This window comes from Tenrec ecaudatus, chromosome 9, assembly GCF_050624435.1.
Source record: "Tenrec ecaudatus isolate mTenEca1 chromosome 9, mTenEca1.hap1, whole genome shotgun sequence".
Classification (NCBI taxonomy): Eukaryota; Metazoa; Chordata; class Mammalia; order Afrosoricida; family Tenrecidae; genus Tenrec; species Tenrec ecaudatus.
Window position 1 is genome coordinate 132239062 of NC_134538.1, and position 20075 is coordinate 132259136.

At 39.1% G+C, this 20075-nt stretch overlaps 1 protein-coding gene across 1 annotated transcript in view; it reads right to left on the minus strand.

Annotated features, from left to right (window-relative positions):
* The window catches only part of SAMTOR (S-adenosylmethionine sensor upstream of mTORC1), a 56172-nt gene that overhangs the window by 29779 nt on the left and 6318 nt on the right, over positions 1-20075 (minus strand). The window contains exon 2 of the mRNA XM_075558575.1: positions 9101-9242. Coding sequence (XP_075414690.1) covers positions 9101-9242 — 142 coding nt within the window. The remainder of the gene's footprint in view (positions 1-9100; positions 9243-20075) is intronic.

The window sequence follows — 20075 nt, forward strand, 5'->3', positions numbered from 1 at the left end:
TCTAGAAGTCTCCATTCCCACAAGCTTTATCCAACCCACAAGACTATGGTCACCCACCCATTGACCTGAGGGGCCAATCCTCCAGCACTATCCCAGACAATGTTCTGCTTTCTATTCATTAGGCCTTTAGTATCTGACATTTTGAAGCTGTGCACAAGGTTTTCAGTGCCTACCTCCTTCGAAGAAGGGAGGTGAATCTTTCTTTTTTTGTTGTTTGTTTGTTCTTAGACTGGAACCTCTGCTGAAATCTGTTCACTCGGGGTGACCAGGCTGGCATTTGAAATACCAGTGACATACCTTCCAGCATCATAGCAACACACAAGCCACTGTTGTACAGCAAACTGATGACAAGTGGTAGCATAACACAGTAGTGTCTTATGCAAAACAACCCAAAGGCTGGGCTCATGACCCCAGTAGTGGAAGTACAGACCTGAGGGATAGATGTTAAGTGAAGACTAACAAGAAGACTTCACAGTAATACCTTGACCTTAAAGGGCTCAAGTACTTGTTGGCTTTGTAAGGTAGAATTGGGATCATGTTAGTTGGGAAGGAGAAAGCATTTAATTAGAGAAAGTTGTATGTTTCATCGTTGCTACACTGCACTCTAACTGGCTCGTCTCCTCCCCGCGACTCTTCTGTAAGGGGATGTCCAGTTGCCTACAAATGGGCTTTGGGTCCTCAATCTGTACTCCCCCTCCTTCACAATATGATTTTTTTTTTCTCTGACGCCTGATACCTGATCCCTTCGACACCTCGTGATCACACAGGCTGGTGTGCTTCTTCCATGTGGGCTTTGTTGTTTCTGAGATAGATGCCCACTTGTTTACCTTCAATTTTTTTAAGACTCCAGATGCTATATCTTTTAATAGCGGGGCAACATCAGCTTTCTTCATTACTTTTGCTTATGTACATATTTGTCTTCAATGATACTGTCGGGAAGGTAAACATAGTAGAGTGAAAGCAAATGTTTTGAGAATGATGATGGCAACAAATATACAAATGTGCCTGACACAATGGGTGGATGTATGGATTATGATAAGAGTTGTACGAGCCCCAGTAAAATGATTTTAACTGTATATACTCGAATACAAGCTGACCCAAGTATAAGCCGAGGTACCTAATTATTACCTGGGAAACCAGAAAACCTGATTGACTTGAGTATAAGCCTAGGGTGGAAAACGCAGAAGCTATTGGTGAGTTTCAATAATCAAAACAAATGAAAATAAAGTTACTAAAAATTGCGACATCAGTGGGGTATTGTATTTAAATATTTATTTGAAATAAAAACATAAATAAAAGGACAAGTCATTTAACATTAGTAAACCAGCACAGTAAGTGGAAAATAGGTTCAACAAAAACAATAAGGTATCAACAATACCTTAAGAGTACTATTCCCTGAACTCAATCAGCAGCGAAGCTAAAATGTAAAGAGTTAAAATCCTTCAAAACTGGATTCTTCATCATCATTGTATCCCAATGCAGAGCTTCAGCTGGTGTGAGGTCATCATAGACGCTGTCCTCACTGAGATCGCCATCATCACCATCACTGCTGTCATTTTCATACAAAGTGCAGTCTTCACTGCCATCCATAGCATTACTAATAAATACTACATTTCTGGAAGGCACGTCACACCACGTCTTCTGGAATGTCTTCCCATGCATCTCGACCCCACTTTGCTATTAACTCTATGTCAGGCATCATGAGATTTCCTCCTTTTGTTAGTCGGGCTTGACCAGATGACATCCATTCATGCCACATCCTTCGCACACGGTCTTTAAAAGGCTTATTCAAAGATACATCCAGAGGCTGCAGTACAGATGTAAGCCCAACTGGAATAAAGGCTAAAGTAACTTTACTAGATTTTGCCAATTTTTTTTATGTCATCTGCTAGGTGGGTTCTGAACATATCCCAAACAAGTAATGATGGCTTTTTCTTTAAGGCTGCTCCTGGTTGTCGGTTCCAAATTTCTTCCAGCCATTTTTTTGTTCTGTCTTCATCCATCCAGCCTTTAACATGTGCACGCACAGTAATTCTCAGTGGGAAATTGATCTTTTAGGCAAGGTCTTTCTTTTAAAAATAATGACAGGACACAGCTTAGTTCCATTAGCCAAACATGATAGAACAACTGTAAAGTGTTTTTTCTTTTCCTGTGGTTTTCAGAAAAATGGTTTTTTCTCTTAAACTTGCCACAGTTCTGTTGCTTGGAAGATCAAAAGTCATGGCAGTTTCCTCCATATTCCCAATATCTACTAGGTCATAATTATAAATCCTTCTTTGTTTTATAATAAATGACTGGAATGACATAATTTTTTTCTTCAAGGTCTTATGGCAATTTCTGGGAAATCTTTGTTCTTTGTCTCAAACATAGTTGGCCAAACCTATTCATGAAGCAGGTACACCATCCTGCTGATGCAGCCAATTTTTCAATGCCTGGTGCTTTATATTTGTCATCCTTAGCCATATGTAGAGCACATAGTTGGATTCCCATGCGTGTTATGCAGTAAACATTTTGATGACACTCCACAACCCATTTATGCAATTCACTCTCGAGCCCCATAAAAAGATGTTAAACCATGACGAGCTTCTTCAGCTTTTGGAATCTGTTCCAAGTCAGCCTTCATTTTCCGCCACTCCATCACTTGCTTTCATCAACACAGAATTCCCTACTTGCAATACTGTTATTGCTCTCCTGCTCTTGCCATAACCTTCATTTTGAAACCAGCCTCATATGACTGGCGTTTTTGTTTTGGTTCAAGAGTATCCATTTCTAATAGGATAAAAAAAACAAGACTTTCAAAAAGAACTTTCATGGTAATGCACCCCCCCCCCCCACCCTGCGTTAGCCAGGAGGAGGAAGGGGGAGTCCTCATGGGTGGGGGATTCAGGATGTGAATTAACACAGAGACCAGAGGGGAGAGACCGAGCCCAGCCAGACACATCCTTACCAGTTCAGCTGCAGGCTTAAGTGAATCACTACGGGTGCTTCTGCGAATTGGAGCCATCCACGTCATAGGACGGCTCTGATTGTTTAGATGTGAGTAAACAAACATTCAAAGGCCTGCAGTGTCAGTGGGGCTTTGAATGAACAGCGGAGAAATGGTAATTGGCAATCACCCGTGAGATAATGGGTGCTTGTCCCGTTAACTCGGGGGGGGGGGGGGGGGGGCAGTGAGATGTTACACCTCGCTTGACCCGTGTATAAGCCGAACCCCAGTTTTCCAGCACATTTTTTTGCACTGAAAAACTCGGCTTATACACAAGCATATATGCTAAATACCAGGGAGATAACGGGCGCTTGTCCCATTACCTGGGGGGGGGGGGTGTCTCAGTGAGATGTTACACCTTGCAGCTGGGGTACCACTGATCCATGTATAAGCCGAACCCCAGCACATTTTTTGCGCTGAAAAAACTCAGCTTATACACAAGTATATACAGTAATTATATATTGTGAAATATTTATTTCTACTGACAAATAAATGAAATTTTGTCTTGAAGCATGGTGTAGCACAGGTAACAATATTTATGCCAGGTACTTGTATGTGGGCATATCTGCATGTGAGTGGACCCACCTGGAGATGGATAGAGGAGTGGTGTCTCAGTTCCTAAAACCATCGGAAATATGTGTTTTTCAATGGTCTTAGGTGACCCCTGTGAAAGGGTCACCCGACCCCCTAAAAAAGGTTGCAACTCACAAGTTGAGATCCGCTGTTCTGTTGCATTTTATCACTCAACAAATATCAGTAAATTAGGTATTAGATGGAAATTACATATGCTCTGAAGGTCCCAATCCATGGGTGAGATGAAATATACCCCAAAGATAACTTTGTGCATCCTTATCAAGAGATCACCTTCCTTGGATTAAATCAGTACCTGTTAACTTGCTAAAGAGTAAAGCCTGCCCCTACAAACCAAAAACCAAACTCACTGCTATTGAGTGTATGCTGATTAATACCAACCCTAAAGAACAGGATAGAACTGCCCTGTGAGTTTCTGAGATCATAGTTCTTTATAGGAGTAGAGGGCCCTTTCTTTCCCCCCCAGGAAGGCTGGTGGTTTCAAATGACCTGTAATTGCCATTGGCCAATAGAACACTAAAGAAAGTCCAAATGGAACCAAATATGCAGGGAAACTTGATATAATACATAAATGTTACATCAAAGTCATAGAAGAAAAGGTATAATTTTTCATAAATGACTGAAATGGCACATTAGCTATGAGCTCCCAACCTGCTTTATATCCCCCAAACCCTCAACAAACTCACTGTTTTCAAGTCGATTCCAACTCAAAACTATGGGGTGTGATAATGAGGTGATTCTTGTATGAAGGCTGGAAGAAGGCTGAAGGTGAGTTCAACCAAGTGGGTAATGACTGAACCAATCATGTCAACATATGATGCAAAGGGCTTAAGTGGAGAGCAACTGCTTTGAAAATGATGAGGACAAAGAATGTACAGATGTGCTTTCCACAATTGATATGTGTATGGATTGTGATAAGAGTTGTATGAGTCCCTAATAAAATGTTTTAAAAAAAATTCTGGAAATGGAATCTCTGAGTTTCCTGGTGGGTAAAAGACTAGGTAGCCAGAGGAACTGGCATGGAGGCAATGTTTGACCTCTTCTGGTTATACAAAGGAGAAAGAAACACCCACTCCACATCAGCCAAAGGATAATTGCTATGAGGCAGGGGCCAGACATACCTTTCAACTTCCTTTACCCTATTCTGACACCAATTATCCTTCCCACGGTACTCTACTTCTCTTATGGGCTTGATAATCCATTAAATGGCCACACATAACTCTCATGATTATAGGGGTTTACTAAGGAAGTCAACAGGTCAGCACAAGTCAGAATTAGAAAACATTAAAGATACAGTCCTTTGTGGCCTCTACTTAAGCCTTCCCTCAACACAAAAACACTTTGTTCTAATAACCTGGCGTTCTGTGATGGTCACCTTCCTGACATGATCGCCTAAGACAAAATAGGTGCATAAGAAAATGTAGTGAAGAAAGCTGATGGTGCCCAGCTATTAAAAGATATAGCACCTGGGGTCTTAAACAAGTGTCCAGATAGCAGGGAAGCAACAAAGCGCACATGGAAGCAGCACACCAGCTTGTGTGATCACAAGGTGTCGATGGGATCAGATATCAGAAGATAAAAACAAACAACTATATTCATGTGAAGGAGAGGGGTCAGAGGGGTGACCCAAAGTCTATCTGTAGACAACCGGACATCCCGTTACAGAAGGGTCACACTGAAGGGATGAGTCAGTCAGAGTATAGCATAGCACCAATAAAACACACAATACGCCTCTGGCTCTTTAATGCTTCCTTCCTTCCACTATCACGACCCCAGTTTTATCTCACAAATCCTGCTAGACCATAGAATGTACTTGCACTTGGTGTTAGAAGAGAGTGAATCAGAGAAGAATCAGATTCATGATGAAAAATGTCACAAGCAAAATCAAAGATAAAGGGCATACATGAGTAAATTATACAGAGAGACCTACAGAAAATATTACAGAAAATAGGTCAGTGTGAAAAATTTGTCAAAAACCTAAACACATCATTCCAAAAGAGAAAATGATTTTTAAAAAAGGGCTCAACCTCATTAAAAAAATTACAATCTAAACCTATAAAAAGATGCAAATTCCTATATATCAGATTGACAAAAATTCAACAGTTGGGCAACATGCTCTTGGTAAGACTATAAACAGGCATTCTTATTTTTTTTGCTGGTGGAATTGCCAGATAACGTAAACTCTATAGAGGACAATTTGGTAATATCTAACAAAATCATATATTTAGTCTTTAACCCTGCAATTCCACTTCTAGAAGTCTACATAAAGATAAATTTACAAAACTACAAAAGGAATATGTACAGATTATTCATTATAAAGTTACTTATGACAGAATTTTATAAATTACTTCTGAAAGTGAGGAAAATATATACCAAATGGAGTGGATCGCTAGGATATATTTTTAAGTAAACATACAGAGTATGTAAAATGCTATAATTTATAAACATAGGAAAGAATAGATGTATACACACAGTGATGCATTTACATATGAATTTGCTTATTTTTGCAAAAAGCACTACTAAGATCAGCAAGAAATAATGAAATAAATAAAATTTATTAACTTCAAGGTAAGGGGTAAATGAAGAAAATGGAAGGAAACTTTTTTTGAGTATACCTTTTCGAAAGTTAACTTTTATAGCATGTAAATGTTTATATTCCTAAAATTAAAGGATGAGAAGCAGTCTATAAAACAGAAAATAAAGGAAAAACATTTGAACTGCAAACTGGTAACAATTAAACATAAAATACTGTTTTATGTAACTTTTTGAGTATGAGCTTGACTTTTGATGGGATATATTATAAAAACAAAAGAACTGCAAAGATATCTTAAATTTCATTCACTTGTTTTATCCTCGAATGGTAGCAGTAGTATAATTTTGAAAACTTCTCCCTGAGTTGTGGTTTGACAACAACTGTATCACTGTTACTCAGAAATAAGTTCTTCTGTGAGAGAGGGGAAGTGTGGCAGATTCCTTTTGTCAAGAAAGTACAAATTATGCACTTCCAAAACAAAAACACTCTCACTGCACAGAATAGAATACAAACCCAAGTCTTTACAGGAGTAGAAGCCCTCATCGTTCTCCCACGCAGCAGCTGGTGGTTTTGGCCTTGCAGCCAGCAGCCATGTCACTTCTTTGTACACCCTTCTCTGAACAGTTTTAAATGGCTTTATTTTTCATTGCTATATTTATTTTTGAGAGAGAGAGATGGGACTTTCTACTCCTGTAGAGAATTACAGTCTCAGAAACACATGGGTAGGAAGAACCTATAAGATCTCTATGAGTTGGCATTGACTTGATGGCAGTGAGTTTAGTTTTTGTTTTTTGATTTAGTTGTGCATTTTGACACATCTTACTTATTAAGTACTCAATTTATGCATTAGTGATTGCTCCTCACTCCTGCTAGCATGGCCCTTTTACTTCCTTTGAGTAAGAGTTGAGTCTGTTCACTGTGGTACTCCAGGCTACAAGAGTACCTGATACTTTGTAGATAATTATTGAACAAGCTATTAAACAAATAAAGAAGGAAAATAACTAACATATACTGCATATTATTTCTTGAAAGAATGAAAAATATATTATTTTTAAATGAGGTTAAAATAGTAATTTTGATCCCCCAATACAATAGCACCTCGCCCTGCTAAGCAGCCATTGCAGGATACCCATCTTCCCGACATGATCACTGAAGACAGACGTGTGTGTAAGCAAATGTGGTGAAGAAAGCTGATGGTGCCCGGCTATCAAAAAAAGATATAGCATCTGGGGTCTTAAAGGCTTGAAGGCAAATAAGCGGCCATCTAGCTCAGAAGCAACAAAGCCCACAGAGAAGCACACGGCCCAAGCGAATACAAGGTGTTGAATGGACCATGTAGCAGATACAAAGGAACAAAAACAATCATTGTGTGATCACCTTCCTCACATAATTGCTGAAGACGAAAGTGTACATAAGCAAGTGTGGTGAAGAAGGCTGATGGTGCCCGGCTACTGAGAGATATAGCGTCTGGGGACTTAAAGGCTTGAAAGCAAACAAGCAGCCATCTAGCCCAGAAGCAACCGAGCCCACACGGAAGCAGCACACCAACATAGGTGACCATGAAGGACAGAGGAGACCAGGTCTCCAACAACAAAGGTGGGGTGGTGGTGAGAATCACATCACCGTGAAAGAGGGGGAGTGCATGATGGGGACCCAATGCCCACCTGTAGACAGCTGGACACCCCTTCCAGAGGGGTAGTGAGGAGGAGATGGGCCACTCAGGGTTCAGTGTAGCAACAATGAAACTCAAAACCTTCCTCTAGTTCCTGAACGCTTCCTCCCCTCCCAATCATCATGACCCCAATTCTACCTTGCCTTGCGGACCTGGTTATACCAGAGGATGTACAGCGGTGCAGTGGGGATCTGGAGGCACAGGGAATCTAGGACAGACGAGACCCTCAACACCAGCGGTGGGAGTGGTGACACCAGGAGGGAAGGGCGTGTAGAAAGGGAGAACCGATCTCAGAGATCTATGTGTAACCTCCTCTCTGGAAGATGGGCAAGGGGGAGGCGGATGAGGGGAGATGCCGGGGAGTGTAAGATAAGATATAATAATTATTTATAAACTATCAAGGGACCAGGGGTGGGATCGGGGAGGGAGGGGGATAGGGGAAAAAAAAGGGAAACCGAGCTGATTCCAGGAACCCAAGTGGAAGGTGAATTATGAGAGTGACGAGTGCAACAAATGTATAAGGGTGGTTTGCTCAATTGATGTATGTACAGATTGTGATAAGAGCCTTATGAGCCCCAATAAAAAGATTTTTAAAAAAATAGTAATTTTGAAAAATAAATTAAAAAAAATAGGAATCAGGTATTCTTGTAAACTTATTTTCCACACAGAAAGATAAAGCTTCATCTTCTGATAATTATTCTCTAAATAAGTCAAAATACACATTTACTTCTTTAATTTTATCTTCTTGAGAAAACTGCAGTAATTTTGTTTCCTGATGTTTTCAACATTACAGTCTTTATTTTGAGAAAATAAACAATGTCTAAAGTCAGTACAAACCCAAATTCAAGGCTACAATACCCAAAACACACACCAAAACATTAGAATTAAATATTCTTCAGATATTCCCAAATTTTATATTACAAAATAATAATAACTTTTTACTTAAATCCACTTGTGGATAATTATCAAAAGAAATTTCTATAACTTATTCATTCATCAATTAACTATTACATACTTAATATTTTCATTCTATTTCATTTAATTTGAATGCATTTAAAGTAAAATATTTTTTATAGCTCAAACAGAAAATTTAAAGTGAAGTCAGAGGAAAATAGTTTGATTTTTAAAAAGATGAATGCGATAGGCCTAAGGAACATGAGACCATTAAGGAAAGTTGATTAAAAGATACTACTCATTTATGAATACTTCTAGTTTTGTTGAAAACCAAATTATACAATACACAAGCATCAAGTAGATTTAAGAGTTTAAGCAGTACATGAAAAACAAAAATAGCAGTTCATAATAACACACAACTCACCTACAACACCATTCAATACGACCTTCACCTTCACAAGTTTTTGCCCAATGATTATCTGCCAGATTTTTCATTGCAGCAGCATATTCACAAAGAGCTTCCTCATCTTCACAGTGTTCTCGCCAGATCTTATCAAAATCTCCCACTAGAAACAAAGAGAAAAGTAAAATAATCAACCTTTACTTTAAAACATGTTCAAGCTCTTACAAGTTTCAGCATAGTCTAAAATTCTTTACGAGAATATAAATTCTGAATTTTTATTGGTTCATATTTTATAATACCTTCCTGTAGTCTTAATTATTATAATTTAGTAATCAGTAGCAAGCCCTGGTGACCCACTGGTTAAAGCATCTGGCTTCTAACCAAAAGGCTTGTGGTTCGAGAGCATCAGAGACTCAAAGCAACTAGCCACTTTTGGGGAGACGGAGGTGGTAGCCTGCTCCCACAGAGATGTTATCTTAGAACACTGATAGGGCAATTTTATCTTGTCCTAGAGCAGCAGTTCTCAACCTGTGGGTCATGACCCCTTTGGAGGTTGAATGACCCTTTTACAGGGGACGCCCAATTCATTAACAGTAGCAAAATTACAGTTAGGAAGTAGCAACGAAAATAATTTTATGGTTGGGGGGGTCACAACATGAGGAACTTTATTAAAGGGTCACAGCATTAAGAAGGTTGAGAACTACTGTCCTAGAGGATTATTATAAATTGTCTCAACAATTTATGCGGTTTTGTTTTAGAATAATCAAATACAGTGAATTAATAAACTGAGCTCGTATTATGGCTTTACAGTTTAATAACAATGGCATACTGAAAGAGGGTTTATCTTCTCTATGCCTATTTTCTTATAAAAACACATTGTATTAGCGTTTTCAAAATCATGGTCTTTGATATAACAGGAGTGATTTAAACAAAAGTTTTATGGTAAATATGTGGGGGAAAGTTGAATGTGCCAACCATCTTTATACAAATTTCTTCTCTATAAGACTTATTTTACAGTCTACAGAAGGGATAATTTAGGAGAAGGTCTGGGTACAAGAAGTTTATTTGGGAGAAAACCCCCAAAACAGGAGTTAGGGCATGAAGATGAGTCAAGAAATGAGAAAAAAAGGTAAGTACAAGGGTACGTTCTTCTATTGATGCTGATACTCGAGGTTGCTGATGTGGGCAATGAAGCATACTAAATGCTTCTCAAAAATGTTCACCTAAAAAAACAGGCAGCTGGAACACAATCTAATGGGTACTCCTCTCTGTTAGTGAGGACTGTTAACAGCCTAGACTTGTAGTCTGCCCTTAGGCATTAAAGGGGTCATCTTCAGTGCTAAGGGCAGTGCAGTGAGAAGGCAGAGAGAGAAGAGAGAGTAGCACACAAAGGTGGTCTCTGTCAGAATCAGGTAAGCAGTCCACCATTGCTAGCATGGGGCTGACCACTTCCAAATTCTAACATGTCTTGTTAGGTGCAACTGAGTTGGTTCCGACCCATAGCAACCTTATGCACAAGAGAACAAAACCCTGCACAGTGCAGTCCTATACCATCCTCACAATGGTTCCTATTCCTGAATCCATTAATGCAGCTACTGTGTCAATCCATCTCAGTGAGGTCTTTTTTTTTTTTTCCACCATCCTTCTACAGGGACTGGTCTCTCCTGACAATTTGTAACACAAAGTCTTGCTATCCTTGCCTCTAAGGGGCACTCTGGCCTTACTTCTTCCAACACAGATCAGTTTGTCCTTTTAGCAGTCCATGGTAGTTTCAATATTCTTCTCTCCCACCACAATTTAAATGGATCCATTCTTCAATCTCCCTTATTCAATGTCCAACTTTCACATTCAGATAAGGTAATGGAAAAGAATCATGGCTTGAAGGCAGCTGCATGTTAAAGTCAAGGGCAGAGGCTGGGCAGAGGCTGCATGTTAAAGGCAAGGGCATCAAGGCCTGGAAGAAGATCTCAGTTGTAGATTCTCACAGAGATCTGGGAGAGCCAGATCTGAGGGAGATCTGGGGAAAGCCCAGTAGGAGCCAGAGGGTGCTCAGATAAGAGGCCACTTTAGAATGACCTAGTAGCTCTGAAAGACTGATCAGCCTCCCCCTGTGGGTGGTGGTGGGGCTAAGTTGTCATGATGTAACACGGGGAAGGGGAGACAGAAGTGGCGGGTGAGCTCAGCAGGGGCTCTGCGGGACATTCACAATATAAATAAGGAGGGTAGGTGATATGGTTATTTACCATGTTTGAGTACCTAACCATGAGCTTAACAGTAGGTGTATAATTCAGAGTAACGAAGGCAACTGTATACACTTGTCATTCTTTGGAATCAACTCCATGGCAGTGAGGTGTTTTTGTTGTTATTTTTCAGTTTTAAACCAATTTGCTGTATGGATTGTTATAAGAGCTGAAGGGTCCCCAGTAAAATGATTTTTTAATCAACTGTGGAAAACACAATAGAGATTATTAAAGTGAATGAGAGGGATATGGCACCAAAGGAAGGGGAGAGGCAGGTAAAAAATGTGGGAGGAGTTATAAATGAGATACAAAATACGGTCTCTATGCCCTGGGCCCCAAACTTTTAATTCATGTATTAATTCAACCTAAACATAAAAACCCCACTACTAGTCATACAAAAGTGCCCCAGTGGCGCTGTGGGCTATGTGGGAGATTGACTTCTCCCTTGGGCTTTGGGCTCCACAGAGATTTACTTTCAAAAACCCTACAGAGGGTTGCTTATGAGCCAACAGCAGTGGATGTGATTAGACATGTGTCCTGCTAATTATGTAGTGGTGTGTCATTGAACAAAACAGAGTTAGTCTTAAGGTGTTAAGAGAAAATTCCACTTTTTAGAATACCCTTAGTACAGTTGGTTATGTTTTAAAAATATGAAGTTATCGAAAACAGAAAAGCAAAAATATATTTTATTTAATAGCCCATTATATTATTTTGTACAATATTTAAAATAATGGTATTTAACCTTTACAGAAAAAATTTTCCAAATAATCTATCATTTGGGTTCCAAAAGTCAAAGAGAAAAGATTAACCACCACTTACAGTACATACTTAAAACCCACACACTGACTCCAGTGTACATGCCTGCAAACTTGATTGTAAAGACTTCTTTACCACTTAGTTCTTAGGTGAATATTTAAAAGACTGCTACTGACAAGGGAAATAGCTTTCATTATCAAAGTCAAATAAGGACTTGGACATCTTGAGGTCTGCATCAAAGGTCTAGTCAAGATCGTACAAGAAGTGTGTTAGCATTCAAATCCAAACAACTACAACTATGAAATAATCATCACCCTGGCAATTTATTTTAATATATTGGCATTTGAGGACTCAAAATTAATTGGGATTTACTGATTCATTTTTTATACATTTCTTACAAGAATCCTAGAATGAATGAATTTATCTTGAAATAAATATACATATTTATAAATATTTCTAAAAATTATCTTGAGAGAAAATGGTTTTCTGTGTGAACAATGACAAAACACATAAAAGGCAATTTTAAAAAAATCCACAATATTAAATAGACCCAGATTTTCTTATATGAAGAATTTCAAGAAAGCATTAGGAGTCTATACAACATTATGGAGCTCTAATGGCGTACTGATTGAGTTGAACTGTGATACATAAGGTAGACAGTTCAAACCTACCAGCAACTACTCAGGAGAAAGACTGGGTTTTCTACTCCCTTAAAGAGTTCTAGTCTCAGAAACTCACAAGGGCAGTTCTACCCTGTTGCCATGAGTTGGCAGTGACTTGTTGGCAGTGAATTTGGTTTTGTTTTAGTACATTATGAATAAAGTTCTAACTTGTGTATTTTTTTGCTTGTACGTTTTTGCTAATGTTAAGTACGAGATAAATAACAACAAAAGAGAGGAATAAAGTAGCTATATACTTAATATACAGACTCTTCTGCTTGTGACAGGTAGGTTTATTGTGCCAAGCTGGCCAATAGGAACATGTAGGATTAAGAAGGTCGCAGTTTGACTGGAGGGCAAAGAGATAAATGGCTCAGCAGGCACCGCCTCTCTCTCTCTCTCTCTCTCTCTTGCTCTCTGGTGATTGGACCAGTGTGTGGCTACCTTAGTAGTTCTCTGCCTCAACTTGTGAGCTACACTACCTGTGGGGCACCTAACCCATGGATTGCGTCACTAGAGCTTGAGGTTCCTTCGAGATACTATACTGGTGTATACATCGCTTGAACTTGGGACTGTCGGATCCCGTCACCTGGCTGAATGCTGGTGACCCACCCTGCTGTTGGGCTGCCTGTGACTGGATAGCCTACATTGCCCTATGGGAGACACAGCTGTCTGCTTCCTTGCCCTTGGACCCAGCAGCCCTTGCGAGTTGAAGGACTTCCAGTATGTTAACTGTTCCATGGAATTGAGTTGAAGTGAGCCCTCTGTACTGCTATGTGGATTAATTAGCTGTTAAATTCCTTCGTGCTCTATCTATCTATAAAATCATAAGTGTTCTGGTTTTGTTTCTCTAGAGAACCCTGTCTAATCCAGCACTCAAATCAAGACTTTATTATTTTTAGAAAGCACAATGAAAAAATGTGTCTCTGCTATCTTGTTTGAAAATTAGTAGTATATGTTTTATGCTTATTGTCATGAAGTAGATTCCAGCTCATAGCAATTCTACAGGACAAAGTAGAATTTATAGCTTTAATCTTTATAGAAACTGAATGTTACCTGAACTAACAGAGGGTGGGGTAGGGGCAGAGAGATCCAAGAGACAATCCAAAATGGTCCCATGAAGATAAGATAGGATAGCAATATATGTATCACTATTTTGTATGCTACTTGAGGGTAGGAACCATGAATTGGAATGTCGTAGTAAAAATGAGGCTCCGTATTATTTAGTATTAAAACCAGAAAAATTAAGACAAAGAGTGAAATGTTAAAACATGGACACTGCAGAAAACATGGACACAGTATGAGCTTGCTCTTGTAAACGCATGTACCACAATTACAAATAGAGCTGTATGATATTGAAATTTTGGGTATATATGGAAAACTATTTTAGAAGGACCTGTGATAAAAAAATGTTTTTCCAAGCATTGAAATTTTCAATAGTACTGCAAAGTGTGGTGGTTATAACAGGGACTAAGTGACATAATTTGCCTGAATTTAGATTACAATGTAGATATAATACTTCCTTTAGTAATAACATGAAAATAAAGAGTAAGAATCAATATATACATGTTTAAAATGTGAGTAGAAAACAGGGAGACTGCTTTTATCAATATGGTACATTATTAAAAAATTAATTTTACACAGTACCATAGCAAGAATACTTGCTATCAGGGAAAATATCATTATACTTATTAAGTTATCTCAGCTGATGTTTCACTTCAGTGCATTGTATTTTATTACAGATATAAAGTATTACAGTACACATAAATAAGGAATGAATTTGGGAAAATGAGCTTTCAAGTATAAGCATATTCTTCAGCATCAAAGTGCCCCAGTTTTTCTCTGCAACAGCAAAACCTTTGTTCAGTGTTTTTTTTTAAGAAGTGGTTCAATAATCACCTACATTAGAAGTACACATTATTAAATATATAGTTTCCTAGGTCCCACTCTCAGTCCCACTGAATTGCTTTTGGAGACCTAAAATGCTGCATTTTGAAAACTCCATCACCGGACAGTGAAACACAGTAAAGTTTAGGAACCGTTCTTTAGGTGCTGCAGCTATGAGACACGTACGGGAAAAGAAAACAAAAGGTGGTAGCCAAGGAGATAGTGACTGGAAACTTTTTAAAGGAAATCACATCTTCTTAAACCATGTTACAGTAAACGTAATTTTACCTTTTCCTGAGAACTTTAAAATGCTCCTGTAAACAGTTTCTCTTGTATAGATACAGCATAAATGGTGGCTGGTATGGTGCTACTTCTGTGTCACCCCTGTGGCTACCAACTGTGCACTGTAAAACAAGCTCCACTGTCTCCTTCTGACCCTTAACTACTGGTCTCCTCCAAGGATCGAGCACTTCCCTGGGCCATTCATCTGCTCTGAGATTAAACCTCCAGAGAAGGCTCCCAAATCTACACTTTCAAAGCATAAGTACTTTGCAAACTAAATCAAAACTACCGTACCTATGGCAAGCCAATGTTATCTACCAACACAGGCCTCCTTGCCTACAGCCCACCCTCAACAAACATACACACTTCCAACCTGGATGCTGTTTGCATCATTAACATTCCATTTAGTGGAATACACAAATGATATCGGTGTCTCCTTTGACTTTCCCTTGATCAAAACTGCTTAAAAAATCTGATTCACCTTTCTCCGTTTTCATGATCACTTATCTTTATGCCAGATTTTTATCAGGAGCCTCTTTGTTCTTACAGTGGTTTCCTTTCTTCTGGATTCCTTCCTATGCAAACCTATTTATTTAGCTCAGATTCACCTTTCAGTCCCCTGTATCAATGAAGACTTTTCAAAATATAGATTCCTATAGTCCACAGCGAATACTGGAGTCAAGGCAAGGACACTACACTTGTTTTATTTTTCTCCTCATAAATGATCAAATGAGCTGCACTAATAATTTTATTTTTATATATTTTTCTAAATGCAAAAAAGCAACTGAAATAAATCTTAAATCTATTATATCAAAATAAAATAGCTAGCATATATTGTATACCTACTATGCACTAATCACTGAATTGTTTATCTAGTTCTCTTAAATCTTTTAGTGTTACAGATTATTTAGTTTTTTTCTTAATTCTATGTTCTCCTGTGGGAATGGCAGTTCAAATGGTCCTAGGACAAATTTAACACATCTTTCTGTGGACAAATTTCACTATACTTATTTTGCTCACTGGCCAAAGATGACAACATAAAAGCAGTCTTGAACCCGTTCACTCTGGTTTGACCTCTGCTGGGAATTTACATGTCCACCCCAGATAAATTGAATTGGAACCTACATTTTGTTAAGGTACCCAGGTTACTCTTATGCATCCTGATGTATACGTTGTTCATGTCTACATAAGAATGGAGATACAGCCCCTCTGTACTACACTGTTAACTGGAAGCAGTGTGCTCCCAGGAAGCCTTTTCTAAGTTGCAATAGTATGAAGCAAGGTAGCGACACTAACTTGTAAGGAAAACAATTTTGAGTCTCCTCAGACCCAAAAAGTAACCTACCAAATAGTACCAAATGACACACAAAAGCTAACCGTAATATACATTGTTTACAAACACAGTTCACTTCTGGCAGAGTGAGGCTGAAATGCTGAGTGTAGCAGGGGCCACACAACATGATGTTCAACATGCAGGCTACCCGGCTAACAACTCCCTGAGAAACAAATACTGAGCTAGTTCCACTTTTTGTAAAAGTGAAAGTCTTCTTCAGATTTCTTTTGGTGAGTGAAAACAGATACTAATGTAGCTCCTTCACAAACCAAATGGTGAACTTTCACAGAAAGCAAGTGCCATCTGTAATCAGGAAGCTGGGGACAGTGAGCTCTGAATCTTTAAGGATCACCAGGGGATCTTGTTAAAATGCAGATTCTGAGTCAATACATAAGGAATTGAAAGGCAACTCCTCAGCAGGGGGTCTAAGCCTCAAAGAATGAACCAGTTCAAAGTTCTACATAAAAGAGTAGCACTTTGACTCTAAATCTGAATGAGTGTTGACTAGCATGAACATAAAAAGAAAACAGTAAAAGCTCACTTAAGAATAAAACAAAGAATTTGTTCAAGGTTTCTTGGGGTCAAGAAGGTAATCAATATTTTAAAGCAATTGTGTTGAAGGGTCATGGAAAAGGGAGGGGGGAAAAGGAAACCATCAATTTAAAATTCTGTTGCTTTGATTTAAAAACATTAAGATTTTGTTTTAGGAAAAGCATTACAATGACATTACTTTTTCAGTTTCATGCCCTTTTGTTTTAGTGTAAAATTATCTTTAATGCTCTTCCCCTCCTCTACAATTTGCTTTTGTTTTAGGCACTTGCTAGAGAATAATCCTGAGTGAATATATTCTTAGTTTATCCTAAACTGCTAAACTAACTCATCCTAGTTCCAATCTATGATAACTTTCCCGCCTAAAAATGGTGAGCTATTCCCTTAAAACAAATCTCTCTAGCTTATACTTATGCATTATATTGTTACATATATTTTACATTGTACATATATTATTGTAAAGAACCCTGGTTAAGTGTGTAAGGTGCCCTGGTGAACTAGTGGTCTTATCTCAGGCTCATCTTACAGTGGGTCCCCAAATCTACCCTGCAGTCATTTCCCCAGTTCCATAATTAAAATCGACATACACAGTAATGGGGAAAACGCCTGTATTGAATCCCTGACAAGTGGAATAAGGATCATTATGATAGTAAAAGCCAAGTGTAAGCCATCAAGACTGTCTAGGGGAAAATATAGTCCAAAGGCAATACTACATTCTGAGTGGAACTCAAGGATTTGAAGGAAACAGGGCTGGTGTGAGGTATACTACATTCTCATTTAACTTGCCTGTTTAGCCTGTAAAAACAACAACAACAACAACAGATGAATCTTGGAAAATGACAGTGGATTATTGTAAATTTCGCTAATTGCAGCCACTGTTGCAGATGTGGTTTCATTGCTTGAGCAAATTAATACATCTCCTGGCACTTGGTATATGGCTACCGATCTGGCCAATGTCAATTCCAGTTTTTCAATTCCAGTTTCAAAGGATCGCTGTAAGCAGTTTGCCTTCAGCTGGCAAGGCCAGTAATACATTCCACTTCAGGGGTCTATTAAATCTCGACCACTACAGCGTAATTTAGCCTGCTGGAATCATGATAATTTTCCCTTTACATGAGATGTGACACTGTCCTATTGCACTGTAATATTTGCTGACTATACCTAGTATGGCATAAGTACCAATGAGTATTGGCTTATTGGTAAAACATCTGCATATTCAAGGATGCAAAATGAACCTGAAAATATCTGAGGTGCCTTCCACCTCTGAGAAATTTCTATGAGTCTAGTGGTGTAAGGCATGCAGATATTCCTAACTAAAATGGAGGACAAATTACTCTACCTGACCCCTCCCCTAACTAAAAGAGAGGTATAATGTCTGGTGGGTCTCTTTGGATTTTGAAGGTTACCTATCATTCATATGGATGTGTTACTCAGGCTAATTTATCAGGTGATTTTGCCAGGCCCCTTTTTGTGAATCATTGCCAGGCCCCATTTCGTGAATCGTAGCACAGACTCTAGGGATTTAAGAACAAAGCCCAGACATTCTCTGCAAATAGATACTTTCCTTCTAAGAAACATTCTGACTCATAATTAGGCCTAAACAGAGACTGACTACTTACCCAGGAACCACAAGTGACCATTTGGCCCAAGCTGCCTACCGTGAGGAACTAAGTACAGTCTGACTCAAGTCAGCCACACACCACAGCACTCCGTCATTAAGCGAAAGTGGCATGCGATCAGGCTTGAGCAGGATCTGAAACCACAAGAAAGCAGCCGAAATGCCGGGGTCTGCACTCCGGTCACATTACTTTCCCTCTCGCCATCAGCATATATGGCTTTGTGGAGCACTCCTTCAGAACAGGAGAACGAGGAAGAGAAAGCATGTGTCTAATTTACAGATGGTTCTGTGTAATACAGAGGCACCACTCAGAAGTAGAGAGCAGAAGCACTGCAGGCCCTGACACTTCCCTGTAGGACAAGAGAAATCCTCCTAGTGGGCAGTTTCAGCATACTTGGTTATTCACCTGTCATCCTCCTTCCCTCTGACTCCTGTCAGTAGTCATAGTAAAAGTTGAGGGTTGTGCCTGGGGTCAGCACCACAGACTTCTACTTACTAAGGCTGCCGTGGCTAAAGCCACTGCTGAGCATCCAACCTGCCGCCAGCAGAGACTAATACCAAATCCCCAATATGGCACCATTCTTTGAAGCAACCAGCCAACGTTCTGGTAGTAGGTTGATTATTGTCACTGAAAGGGCATTTTGTTCTGACTAGACACTTGGAATATAAATTTCCCTTCTCTTTATGCAATATAACTACTAAAACTATTATCCATGGACTAATAGAATGTGTTATCCCACACTGATAACCCACATAACATCACTTCAGACCAAAGGACTAATTTCATGGCAAATGAAATGTAGAATGGCCCATCATCATGAAATTCACTGGTCTTATCATCCTTCTCATGGTGCTGTTGGCTAAGTGTTGGACTGCTAACATCAGTTGGTGGTTCAAATACACTAAGTTGCTACATGGGGAAAAATTGAGGTGATCTGCTTCTGTAAAGCTTTTCTGCTTCAGAACCCCTATTTAGGGTTGTCATGAGTTAAAATCAATTTGATAACAGTGGGTTTGGATTTTTGGACCATATCCCCCACTCTCTTGAAGCAGCTGGCTTGCTAAAATGATGGAATGGCCTTCTAAAGCCAACTTACAGAGCCAGCTTGGTGACACTACTTTCCATGGTTTAGGGCATTATGCTTCAAGCAGACGTATAAAGGAGCTTCAAAAATTTCAAGTGAAAATGCAGAAGTAATGGACTTCCTCTACAAATTATTGAACTCCACCCCCATACATGCTCTAAATCAGTGTCCAATGTATGGTGAGATACATATAGATCCCCATACCTGGTATTCATGGATCCAAAAACCAAGGGATAGCACTGGAGTGGCATTATTCACTATTACCTCTGCTAACCCACTCACCAAATCTTTGTTTCCTGTCTCTGTGACCCTATGCTTTGCATATCTAGAGTTCTTACTTTCAAAGAGAAGACTGCTCCCACTTGGAGATGTGACACAGATTCCATTGGACTTTGGACTCATGTTTTCTGAATCAACAGGAAATGTACGGAGCTATACTGGTTACTGGGACTGATCTGATCCCTATTGCTGAGGGGAAATTGAATTTCCTAATAAAGGTAAAGAACAGTAAGTCTGGAATACAGGAAATCCCTTAGCACTATCATGCCCTGTGGTTAAAGTCAATTTGATAGTACAGCATCCCAACT